The sequence below is a fragment of the Argiope bruennichi genome, chromosome 8 (genome assembly GCF_947563725.1).
Source record: "Argiope bruennichi chromosome 8, qqArgBrue1.1, whole genome shotgun sequence".
In the NCBI taxonomy this organism is placed as follows: domain Eukaryota; kingdom Metazoa; phylum Arthropoda; class Arachnida; order Araneae; family Araneidae; genus Argiope; species Argiope bruennichi.
In genome coordinates this window covers 122,928,101-122,941,890 of record NC_079158.1, presented here as the reverse complement: position 1 = coordinate 122,941,890, position 13,790 = coordinate 122,928,101, and the positions used below count along the sequence as shown (strand labels likewise).

Here is a 13,790-nt window from a genome sequence, read left to right as displayed (position 1 = left end):
TTTTACCCACTCACAAAGACCTAACTCCTTCAGGTAAATGGTGCTTTGTGATAAATGGACATTATAGCTTAAATAAATGACCAACTATCTGAAATTTAAAATTATCTACAGATATATAAATAAATTCTTTTTAAACTTGAAAATTTTAGTTTTCTAAAAAACAAATAATTAAAAATTTGGAAAACATTACATTTATATAGTATTAATTCTGAAAATAATCACTCAAAATATAATAGTAGAAGATTTAAAATCGGCAAGATGCAATATTTATAATAAGCAAAAATTGCTGTACTTTATAAAAATAACAGATGCTTCACAACAGGTGTAGCCTTATCTTTTCATATAGAGGAAGAAGAAATGTGCAACATGATTCCACAAAATTCACATACAGTGTGTTAAAAAAAGAATAAAAGAGTATTTCTTTAAATATTACATCTAGATGCCCATTTCCATTTATAAAGTTTCATTAAATAAGGAGGGCAATTATGTGATAAACTCTGGCTTATGCTGGGAATGATAATGAAAACTTTTTAAAGTTTTTTTATTACATTATCCTCATAGTGTAAAAATGTCAGTTAGTAAATTAAAAAAAAAAAATCCTCCATGTACATACAAATTACCTTATGTTTACCAGATTTTCCCAGACATAAAAGGCAAATTTAATGATTTCGCATGCTGGATTAACCCAACAGGGATCCTTAGGCAATGCAAGTCCCATGGGCCTCTTTTTCCTACTACTTCTTATACTAAATACTTTTTATTATTTCAACTATTTGAATGGGCAGTCCTATATAGTACATTCTGATAAAGTAACAAAATATTTAAAAGGCTTTTTCAGTACTGTTGGTTTCAGTATTTCTCATAACATTTTTTTTTCATGATTCTAATTTTAAACAGTGAGAAAAAAATTTTTTTTTAAAAATGATACTTTACATTTTCATTGACAATTTTTACAGAGAATTGTATAAAAATGCAATTTTTAAAACGTTTTATAATCAACTTTCACAAAAATCAAAATTTATTCATACAGTGGCCCATTTTATTTAATGAAAGTTTGAAGATCAGTATAAAATTTAGGGAAATAAATGTTTGCCTTATTTTTTTAGGACACCATGCAAATACTAGCACATAATATGAAGACATTCATCAATAAGGTAATGTGTAATAAAAATAAGCAAAAAATATTTTCATGCATTGGGTTCAAATAACCTTAAAAATGAATAATGTAATGATATACATAGGGATTGCACTACCGGTATACCGGGATACCGAATACCGGTATTTTGAGCCATTTGTACAATTTTGTAATACCGGTATTCACAAGTTTAAATACCGTTTTTTTGGTATTTACTAAAAATTTTTAAAACTGTCTCCACTATATGTTCAGGGATCGCGAACATAGCAAAATAGTATACGTTTTTGTTTTTATGTCTCCCTAACGGGCGAAATTAATTGGCTAATTAATGACTTAATTAATTGCTTAAATCTAAATTAGCGAAGCATGAATTATTCCCAAAAGAAGATATTGTATCCATAACGACTGATGGAGCAATAGTTATGAAAAAAGTTGGAAAGTTGATTGGTGCAATTGTGCTATGCACATGGAATTCAATTAAGAGTAATGGATGTATTTAGGGATTGCAATACCGGTATACCGAATACCGTTATTTTGAGCCATTTGTACAATTTTGTAATACCGGTATTCACAAGTTTAAATACCAATTTTTCGGTATTTACTAGAAATTTCTAAAATTGTCTCCACTATACGTTCAGGGATCGCCAACATAGCAAAATAGTATACGTTTTTGTTTTTATGTCTCCCTAACGGGCGAAATTAATTAGACTGGGAACACAAAATTGCATTGTACAATCAAGAGAAGTGATAAAATATTTTTGACAACGGATTGTAAAACCCTCCGCGCTTTTGCGCATGCGTTAGTATGGGTTTACTTTGACAAAATAGGAGTGAGAGGAAAGATGAAAGGAGATGTTTAGGAGGAGATTGAAAACACGTTAGAGCAGTTTACTCCTAATGATGGAACGATTTTTGAAACTGAGATATCCAATACAAAAAGCAATAATCGACTTAAACCAGCAAATTAATTTTTCAGATAGTGAATTCGACTTAATATCCAGAACAGGTTGTTATAATTTAATATAAACTTAATATTAAAACTGGCTGTTGAGGTATTATGTCGGAGTGATTCTAATTTATTAACAGCTAATGCAACAATAAATTTCATGTTGTAGTAGTCACTGAAAGAACACCACACATCACTATCTGAAGAATTATATATTACATTGAAAAATCGCACAGAAGAAAGGCATACCGAAATAGAAAATGACTTATGGTATTTACATAATTATAATTATTTTAAAAATGAAAAAGAAGAAAAGAGACTAACCAATTCAAATCTGATCAAGTTTATAGTAAATTTTCTTAAAAAAGTTTTTTACTCACAAACCTATCCACATTCAGAAGAATTCGGTACAGTTATCGGAGATTATGATGGCACTAATGGGAAAGGAATTGTCTCTTGAACAAAAATTAAAATTAGCGATAAAAAAATTCAACAAACCAAAATACAATACAGAATCAGCTATATCCAAAACCATCCAATGAGTAATCTATTTATTTGAAGATGAGGTATTTAGAAGTAAATATTTGGAAAAAGTCTATTGCAAATTGCAAACAGTACCACCAAATATCGTAGATGCCGAAAGAGCATTTTCGACAGCTGATAATTTTTGCCCAAAATTACATTCCAGGCTTAATGACAGTACAATTGATGCATTATGTTTTTTAAGATCACATTACAAAAATTTGTAAGAATACCACAGACTGAATAGTGATGTTAATACTTTTTTGTTTATCTAAACATTATTATTGTCAGGCTCTCCGCTGAACACTCTATACACTTTCAGTGGGTACCCTCACATCTTGGTTTAAATGGTAATGAGATAGCGGATAATTTAGCTACGGCTGCCTCAGCTGACATATTTCATGGTGATGCAACACTAACTTATTCTGAAATCTCCTCTATCAAAAAGATGGAGTCGAGTGCACTTTGGAGAGTCCCACTTGCTCACCCTTGGTACTTTGGTAAGAGTCCCGGTTGGTGTCACCGTCTGAATATCTCTAGAAAACAGCATAGGCTCACTCTCGTTTTTTAAGTGGACCCACCAAATCACTCACATTCCAACATGGATGGAGGATCTTTGCTGAATGTCCTTGGTGCAAGGCAGGTCAAGCCTCCCCCAATAATATTCTTAAATGTTTTAATTTTACGATTTTTGAGATTTTAAGGGATCCGCTATTGTTTTTGAACTTTTTAGAGATCTTTGGTTTCATGGAGGTGGTATAGCGCAGCTATATCACCTTGGATCAGAAACAACAACATCACTTTTTTTGTGATTCTTTATAAACTGTTATAATTTATAAGTTACAAATTATTTTTGTGATATTTACATTCTCTAATAAAACTGGTAAATAAAACAAAGAAACACCCGCATTTTCTTTCTTTTCCTAAAATTTCTAATACCGGTATCCCGGTATTAAGATCTAAAGAATACCGAATACCGGTATTGAACTTTTGGTCCGATATTGCAACCCCTAGATATACATTGTAGTAATATGCATATTCACATATAATAATTAGGTATACATTAAACAAATTATTATTAAAACCATTTTGTTGTTCATAGAAGCAGACAAGTGAGGATAATCTAATAGTTATCTAAACTATATGAGTAAATGCCGTCATAATGAGTAATTAAAAATTATACCAATTGTTCACATTATGATTAAAGTGTATCATATAAAACCATATAGAACATATGACAAGCAAATTCTGTAATAAAGTTTTTCATGGTTTAATTCATTATTATTATTATTATTTGGATTTTTCAAAGGAGAATTTTTTACAAATGGCATAACTTATAAAATTTGAAAATAAGTTTGAAAGCTTGCTTATATCATTTGAAAATATTTTAAAAGAATGAAAAATATTTCAAAAAACTAAACAAAAACAGAAGAATTATATTAATTTTTGCAGAAAATTAATAAAATGTGAATAATTTTTTAATGCTTACTAACAAACCCTTATGAAACTTATTATAAAATTTAAAAATTAAGTCAACTTTTTAACTGTCAAAAAAAGCTACAAAGTTTTATTTTTCAACAATAAAAAGTCATTAATTTACAAAAACTGTACCATTATAAAAATAATACAGTGATATTTCCTTTAGAAGTAATGAATAAACAAATAAAAATTTAAAATTATTATAATAAAAGTATTTTTATCTAATAATTTAAAAATTCACTAAATAATTAAAAATAATTTAAAAATTATACCTTCTCATCTTTCCACCAAATTATATCTGGTTGAGGGTTTCCAAATACAGAACAAACAAATGTCGCATTGTTTCCTTTGGTGACATGCAATGCATTATCATCCTGTATATTTTTTATCTTTGGAGGAACTGGTGGAAAACATCAGCTTCAGAAACATAATGAAGTCATAAGACTTTATGAAGGGAGATCCCTCGCATGCAAATCATTATATAATGCATCAATGAAAACAAAGCCATATCAAAATTTACTCAAATACTTTATACTTTAAAATGTAAGAATTAAAATAAAATAATAATCATGAACAGAAATAAAAATTATAAAAGATGGTTTACCAATATTAAAAATATACATGTAATAGACAAAAATATTAAAACATTGAAATTTTTTTAAATGATATAAATGAATGAAAACATCTATCATTATTTTTTTAAAGCTGATTTTTTAAAGTGCTTAAACATAAAGTTGAAAAATCATTATCATGAAGTCATGTATGAGACTTTTCATAGAACATATGAGCTAGTATGCAGAACTAAAATTTGGTTTAATTGATGGCTTATAAAACAAATAATTAAAGTTAAATGAATAAATATCTTAAACAAACAAATAAAATATATCTAAGAAATATTCGCACCTATATAATGGAGAATTGATTTATGGACTTAAGTATTCTCCTATTTCACTTCATGTCATTTCATTACTTACTGTTTATATCACTTCTTTTAGCAATAATTTATTAATAATGAAACTGTTAAATGATTTAAATGCTCTTTATCCCAGAAAAAGAAAAAAAAAAAAAAAAAAAACCAAACAATGTACTTACTGATATTCAACAAAATATGAATATTAAATTATTATTGCAAATTTGATTAACTCTATAAAAACGTACCATATTTTTTAATTATTTAAAACTCTTTAAAACTAAAAATTCTAAAATACATGGTAAAAAAAAAATTTAAACAGTCTTAAATATCTTATATCAGCAGACAATATTTATGAAATGCTTAATGCATAATGCTCTGAATTTTAAAATTATCTCTAAACTAGGAAGCCAAAAATAATAAATAAATTATTCAGCTGTTAATGAGAAATAATTCAGTTATAAGGTCTTAAATTTTATTAATGAAGTAAATTAGTCTCAGTAAAAAATAAGTATTTAAAAAAAGTTTCATTGTAGTGACATATTATTAGTTTATAGTGAAATAATTTCAATTAATTTAAAGCAATGATAGTTTATAGAACAACCTTCACAAAGCCAAAAGCATAGCTTTTAAAATAATGTAATACAGATAATTCAACATTTAGATTGTAAGGTGAATGTCAATAGCTTGAAATTATGACAGGAAAAGTTTACATTTAGGAAATAAACATTATGCACGCATTATTAAAGGGCATAAAGACTGAATGTGGAGTTAAACAATGAATGAAAGGTTTTTTTCAATCTTCAAATCACAAAGGTTTAAAAATTAATGCTGCATTTTTACATATATAGAAACTTTTATGTAATAATAACCAATGAAATTCCTTACCTAAAACATTTAGAACAAATGATCTGCTATCATTTCCAACAGAATTTGTCACTTCACAGGAATACTGTCCATCATCTAGATCACGAGTTCTCAGGATTTGTAATTTTTGTCCTTCATCAAGAATATGGATGAAAGGATCAAGGACATCATTTAAGATAATCCCATCTTTAATCCAAGTAATTGAAGCTTCTGGTTCAGCTTCAACAAAGCAATACATAATAATTGGCTGACTGACGAAGACAGTTTTATTAGGCTCAGATGTATTCACAACTCTTGGTGGAACTAGAAAAAAAATTGAATATTAATATTATAGAAGAATATATAGAAACAAAAATAATTGCAATTCAATAAATAAGACATTTTTACGTATACCATCCTGTCCTATAATATTTTTATACTTGCACATTCATTGATTTTATACTAAATAGGAAACCCTTTCAATTTTGGTCATTAATTTTAATTTCAATTAATTTTAAATATAATAAACAAAATACCATTTTATTTATCACATTAAATAACTGATAACCAAAATTATTTAATTACTACCATTTTTCTCTTCAAAAAGAAAACCAATTAAGTAAGGAAGTTTTAATTAAATAATATGCTTTGAATTAACATTTGTTTAAAGATCAAATTAAAAACTTATTTTTAAAAAATAATTCCCTGGCATTACTTATATACTCATTTACCTGAATTTACACAGTTGTTCAGAAATAATAATGCTAAATCTACAATATAGGTTATATTAATTTTTGGAAAATTTGGAGTTTTAATTCATAGATATAAGTCTAGAAAAAGGATTTCAACTTAATCATTAGGATAAAACCTGACAACTTGGATGATAGGCACTTATAAAGAAATGAAGATGCTTTATATTTATGTTGCTATCATTTTAATATGAATAATATATATGTAGCATAATTTTGGCAGATGTTTGAACCTAAAAGATGACCTTTTGGAATATTTTAATTAAAATTTGAATTTTTTTGGAAAATCCTTTATTTTTCCTCTAAAAGGAAAAAAAAAATGTACAATGGGAAAAAAAGCAGAATATGCCTATTTGTACCAGAATACAAGAGCAAAGTTAGAAAATTTTTTCCCTTTAGTGATTTTACTCAGAGATACTGATAGTGATTTCTTTGATACATATCATTTCAGGAAAGAGAAACTTAGGAATATTTAAAAAGAATGTGTAGGTGTTAGGGATGAGAAATAAAAGCATCAACAATGTTTCAGAGTGTGTATTAAAAATACTTAAATTTAAAAAAATGGGATTTGGATCAGGTATAAGAGAAAATTCTAGAATAAAGTAATATGGACTAATTTAAAATAATAAAATTAGGAAATTAATTGGGATTTAAATTAAATTAAGAAATATCTTTACATGTATATAATATGTGCATAACCGATTAGTAAATTTAAATGTAAATAATACCTTTAACATACACATCAAATGATTTCTCAACAGACCCTGCTGCATTTGAAGCAATACATTTGTACTGACCAGAATGAAATTTTTTAGCTTCATTGACCTGAAGAATTGAGTCGTCATTCTCCAAATGAATAGTCTAAAAAATGGAGAAAAATTATTTTTACTATTTTTTTTTCAAGTTAAATATTAGTAATTAAATAAATAAATAAAAAAAGAGTATACCATATTTTTAAGGAATTCGTCACTCATCACTTGACCATCCTTCAACCAAATAATGTAGGGTTTAGGATTACCAACTGAAATACACTTCATTGTGAAAACTTCATTTTCTAAAATATCAGATTTGAAATCTGTGATTTCAATAACAGGAGGTACTGGAAACAAAATCAAATATTTATTAACATGGCATAGTTAAAAATGATCAGCTGAAAATTCACTCTACTCATATTAGAATGAATTTTCAAGATACAATTTCACTCAAGATACAATAACAATAAAATACATTTTACAAAATAGCAATAGAATTAATGTTCATTTTTTTGTATTTAAATAAATAAATAAATAATATTGAATTGGCATAAAAAATGAAATTTTATTGCATTTTCTTCCTTTAAGAATTCTGTATAGAGAACAATTTCCATTTAATAATAATATCTAAAAATGTGTTCAATTAGAAAAAAATAAAGCATCTTCCTTGCAGTAACTAATACATTAGCAGCAATGATGATTCATGAAGATTCAACAAATTTAAATTGTAGATCATGTTAATTGCTGTTACAACTGTCAAATATTATATTACCATAACATATTCTAAAGCTGAAAAAAATTGAATAATAATGAACAATTTTTTGTGAATATTAATTAACTTTTATCACAATATGATTTTAATAAAAAATAATTCTTATAGTTCCATTTAGAATAGAAATTCAATTTAATCTAGCTACCTTTTGCATTTGCTTTTAAAGCGTCTTTCAAAAATTAAAATATTTTCATTATATCAATTGTTCAGGCTACTTTAAAAATATAGAAATATTGTTCTTTAATAAACTTTCAAAAGCAAAAATTAAAACTTGAAGAAAAAAAAAAGTAGTTTGGCCCTAAATTTTTACAGCTTTCATAAACAAAAAGAAAAATGTAAAACTGTCTTTCTGTTATAAAAGCAATAATAATTTAAAAGAACTCTTAGATTATTTTTTAATTACATAAATTACTTTTATTTCAATAAATTTTTAATTTTTAATGGAATTAAATTTAGAATGTTAATAGCTAAAATGCATTTTTATAAATTTTCATGTATTTTATCCCAATATTTAACAACTAGGCCAGAGAAAAAAAGTCTTCAAGAGATAATTACATTTTTTTATGATCCAATATTTAATTACATACCAAAGACATCTACCTTGAAGTTCTTTTCTGTTTTCCCAACTTTGTTTTCAGCAATGCATGTGTAAAGACCATCATCTTCACGAGTCGTCTTTAAAAATTGCAAAACCTTTCTATCCTCTGATATTTTGAGCAAAGCATGGCTGGAAAAATCAATAATTTTGCCATCTTTATACCATGTAATAGAAGAGGCAGGATTTGAATCAATCTGACATTCAATAACTGTGGGACGATTTGGAAGAACTTCTTGAGATTCAAAGTTTGGACCTTTGAGTTTAGGAGGAACTAAAATGAAAACATTATTTTATTAGAATTTTAATTAATTAGAATTATTAAAATAAATTAGTAATTCTAGTAAAGCAGGAATCAGTTAAAAAATTTCACTATACAGTTATATTACTATCTGAGACTGTTTTAATTAATATTGATTTTGAATGAATTAAAAAATTATATATTAAAAAGTCCATTCTGCAATTTTTAATATTTTTAGACTGATGTTGTTTCAATATTTTTAGGTAATAAGTAAACATATGACATTTAAAAGTTGTACAGTAGGTTCCATTGGTGACTTCAAGATAGATTGCTATGATGGTAAATGTTGCTAATGTTTATTTCACTTTTTTTTAATACTTTTGTGTTTTAATTAATCAGAATCTCAATTTTATTTTCCAGTGAATATTTTACTAAGGGACTAAAAGGTGTGAATAAAATAGTCCAGCTTGTATCCAGTAATAGGACTAAGTTTGCAAATGCAAGAAAGTGCAGTCATTGATGTTAGGATTACTCTTGCAAATGAACTAAACATTATAGAAGCAATCTTAAAATATATAGAAAGCAAGAAGACTTTAAATATTGAGGTGATATATTTTATCAGATGATATGATAGCAATATACAATCAAGAAATTAAAGTAATGTAGCTGCTTTGTCTTTATAAAATCATTTCATACTATTTTATTTCCTGTTAAACCAGGCTAGATTGTCGAATTTTTAACTTCACATCTTTTATGTAACATGAAAGACATTAACTGAGTATCTTCATTTATTTAGCATTCTAAACTTGACTCTATACTGTATCAAATTTGATGCATAATTTACTTTTCATGTTGTTAATAATAATTTTTACTGTTAAACTGTTAAAAATTAATTTTAAAACTGAAATTTAAATTAATTTTTTGAATACAAAGAATTTTTAAAACTGAAATATTTTTTAAATAGAATTTTTTTTCAAAATTCTATTTTGATTTTTTAAAGTATTTTTCTTTTGTTACATATGAGTATCCTCTGCCCAAAACAGTTTATTTTTTTAATTTTGAAATTTATAAAAATTGTGAATTGAAAAGTTTATCCATTTTTATGCCAGATGAAAGATTCAAATGAATTATTATCACACATGAGGACACTATTATTATTATAAAAAAAAGTTAATATACTTCCAAGAAAAATAAGTAGGACACTATTTCATAATCTTTCCAAAAAATAACTATCAACTAAAGAATTACATTTAAAATGAGCACAAAGTAATGAATAATCTAAAACATATAAAAACATCATAACAATTAAATACCTTACCTAGCACATCAAGCATAAAACTTTTCTCTTTTGTGCCAGCAACATTAGAAGCAACACATGTATAATGTCCAGCATCTGAAGATTTAATCTGATTTATCTGCAACACTTGTCCATTATGAAAAATTTCATAATGTGAATCATCAGATATATTCAACAAATGACCATCTTTGATCCATAAAATTATAGGCTTTGGTTTGCCATCAACATAACACTCAATTTGTAATGTATCGTTTTCAGCAGCTTTCAGTTCATTTTTTATTTCATCTTCATCTTCAGAATAATAATCGAGAACACTGTTGGTTTCTAACATGCTAGGTGGGACTAAGAACAAAAAAATATTGTCACAAACAGGAAAAAAAAAAAACTTGGCATAAATAATATAAGTATTTTATTTAATAGGTAAAAAAAAATCACACAAATTTTTTTCAGAAATTAAAAATGACATTTAAAATCAGGAATTAGTAGCATAGTGCCGACGATATTCTAATTATGATTTTTGTCTTTAATTTTGGTCAGTTTAGTCAGATTAATGTTTTTTTCTGAAACTACACAGGGCTATTTTGAGATAAAACACACAATTTTTAACCAAAGTCAGATGGATGAGAGACCAAATTTCAAATTTATAAATCATATCAATGTAAGGAAGATTAGTCCTGAAGGCAGAAAGAAAACCCATTGTGCATCATGTTTAAACAGATGGCAGATCATCAATAGAATCGGGTCTTTATATCCAATATTCTATCATCACATAATTTGTAAATTTTTAAGAGCTTGCGATAGCAGACCATAAAAGTATTCAATTTAAAATAAATTCTTACCAAATAATTGTTGAGTCACTATTTATGTATTATCATGAAACATTTTATTATCTTCTTATCATTTAAGAAAAGTAAAGGAAAAAAAAAGATTAAAAAGCAAAAAATAAAATTGCATACCTTGAACCTCTAAATGAAATTCTTTTTCTATTTTGCCAGCATCATTAACAGCTTTGCAAGTATAAGTTCCAACATCAGACACTTGAGTTCGAAAAATTTTTAAGTGATGTGAATTCACTGATAGCATAATATTTGGATTGGATTCAACTCTTAAAGGTTTTCCATCTTTTGACCATTTTACCAAAGGCGGAGGTATTCCTGATACAGGGCAACTAATGGTAATGGGTTTATTTAAAGTTGCTGATAAGTTCTTAGGAATATCATGTAGATTTTCCAATTTTGGTGGAACTAAAAATTTTAAAAAATTAAGTTAGAAAACAACACTTAAATGGTATGTTTTGGTTAGCCCGGTGCAAGCGAAACTATAGAATGCATCTACTTTAGAACTCCACCAACTTGCATACAAACCTAACACTACAATTTTTTTCTTTTATGCAGGTCTAGATTATTCACCAAGTTTCTGTTTGTGCCTGGCTAACCAAAAGTACCCTGAAACAAGTATATAACTTGATAATAAAAAAAATAAAATCTCTTAAATGCAACAATTTTAAAACTGAATATATTATTATTATATGAATGTATTATGAATATATTATTCCAAAAAAAGAAGAAAAAACAATAACCACCCACTAAAAGAGAAAAATAAAAATTTCTATGGGACTAAAAGAGAAAATTTGTTGAAAGTAGCAAACTGTTAATAAAAAGATTCTCATAGTACTTAACCTCTTTTCGTGCATGAAAGTTATAGTCTTTACTATTAAAGGAAATATGATTAGGCAGATGCAATTGAAATATAATTTTTAATACTAACTTATCTGTTTTTAGTTACATACTAGCTTTTGAATGCATTTGTTTTCCTAGCAACATTTACATATATAATGCAATTTTTACAATTTCAAATTTTTATATTTTTGTCAGTACATTTACAAATAATAATGATTTATTATTTAAGTTTGAGCAGTGAATTTTAAAACTGAAATGATTATTGAAGTGAAAATTAAAATAATATTTGATTAATAATTTTCATGCAATAACAGTGGTAACATAAAGATATTCTTAAATAATCAGCTAGTCACATTATTTGGTTTTCCTAGTAATACACATTACAAATATTTTATATAGTAACATTTACACATATATATCATTAAACACATCTTACTGTCACCTGTTTCAGCCTTTTTAAAAAAAATTATGATTAAACAATTGAATTTTTTAACTAACAAATTATTTAATATGACTCTAAATATAATTTTTAATTTTTTAATAAAATTTCTATAAGCATGTGAAAACATTTTATAAAAATGCTTTTATTCCAAATGTTTTATGATGAGAGTTTGAAAACGATAATATTCAAAATATTGAACACACCGCAATTCTTTTGTCACCTCATTCGTTATGAAATTCAGTTTCATTAAAAAAAATTTTTCAAGATATTTTAAATATTTTATTCTGTTCGATTATTAAAATTTTTTACACAAATCTAGAAACAATGGAATACCTGAATAGATAAAGTGTACATATAACTTCCAATTCAATAACAAACCTTGAACATCAATCTTAAAATCCTGTTCTGCAGTGCCAACTTCATTTCCAGCAATACACGAGTATTTTCCAGCATCTTTTAATGAAGCTTGCTTCAAATGCAGTTGTTGAAAATCGTCAGAGAAATGTATGTGAGGAGATGAATGCAAAGGAATAACATCAGAATCTCTAAGCCAGGTTATTATAGGCTTTGGGTGACCACTTACAGGGCATTTTATCACCAAAGAATCGCCTTCCTTCACATGATATGTATTTTTTATATTCTTTTTATCAATAGTAGGTGCAGCTGAAATATAATGAAATATTAGCTGTCTAATACACTGATATAAATTTTTTTCATTAAATTTGGCTTTACATTTTTACAACTGTATTATCAGTTAAATCCCCCCCCCCATATATATATATATATATATATATATATATACAGTTGATTTCTAATCGTGTTAACAAAAAAAGTTTTGAAAGACAAGACATATTTATTCTGAAGTGTGTAGTCAAATTTTACATTAAAGAAATAAAGACATTATCGAATTAGTTATTGGGGCTTAACGACTGATTCAATGATTAATATTATTATTTTAGATATATAGATAGCTTTTTAAACTTCCTTAGATTTTTTTTGAACAGAAAAGGTTGCTGCAAATGCCTTAAATCAAGTTGTTAAGTAAATACATTAGCTTTGCATTCAATTTTAGCACTTTCCTTTTTTTTAAGCAATTTCTTTTCAGGTCAAGAAATCAGATTTAAATTTTCTTCTTGTTATGCCACTGACAGCAATTTCCTTTGTTCCTCCAAAAAGCAATCATTAATATAATTACTTTTAAAAAATCTGCAATGAATTAAAAGCACATTTATCTAGTATATTACAAAAAAACTAAAACTAAAACTTGAATACAAAAATTGTATGCTGAAAAAATATTTAAATAATTCAGCAATAATAAAGTTGAAATATAAAAAGCAAATGTTCAGTAAAGAAATAAACATGCACAAAAAAGTGACAAACTAAAATTACTTTTAAAAACAAACACATGTGATATCTGGGAATATA

General features: G+C 26.2%; 1 protein-coding gene across 2 annotated transcripts in view; it reads right to left on the bottom strand.

Annotated features, from left to right (window-relative positions):
• LOC129981611 (hemicentin-1-like) overlaps window positions 1-13,790 on the bottom strand; it is a 108,762-nt gene that overhangs the window by 43,196 nt on the left and 51,776 nt on the right. For both annotated transcript variants that reach the window (XM_056092523.1, XM_056092522.1), the window contains exons 30-37: window positions 12,744-13,028; window positions 11,201-11,488; window positions 10,266-10,586; window positions 8,699-8,980; window positions 7,535-7,686; window positions 7,316-7,448; window positions 5,881-6,162; window positions 4,355-4,482 (exon numbers count right to left, since the gene is read on the bottom strand). In XM_056092523.1, coding sequence (XP_055948498.1) covers window positions 4,355-4,482; window positions 5,881-6,162; window positions 7,316-7,448; window positions 7,535-7,686; window positions 8,699-8,980; window positions 10,266-10,586; window positions 11,201-11,488; window positions 12,744-13,028 — 1,871 coding nt within the window. The remainder of the gene's footprint in view (window positions 1-4,354; window positions 4,483-5,880; window positions 6,163-7,315; window positions 7,449-7,534; window positions 7,687-8,698; window positions 8,981-10,265; window positions 10,587-11,200; window positions 11,489-12,743; window positions 13,029-13,790) is intronic.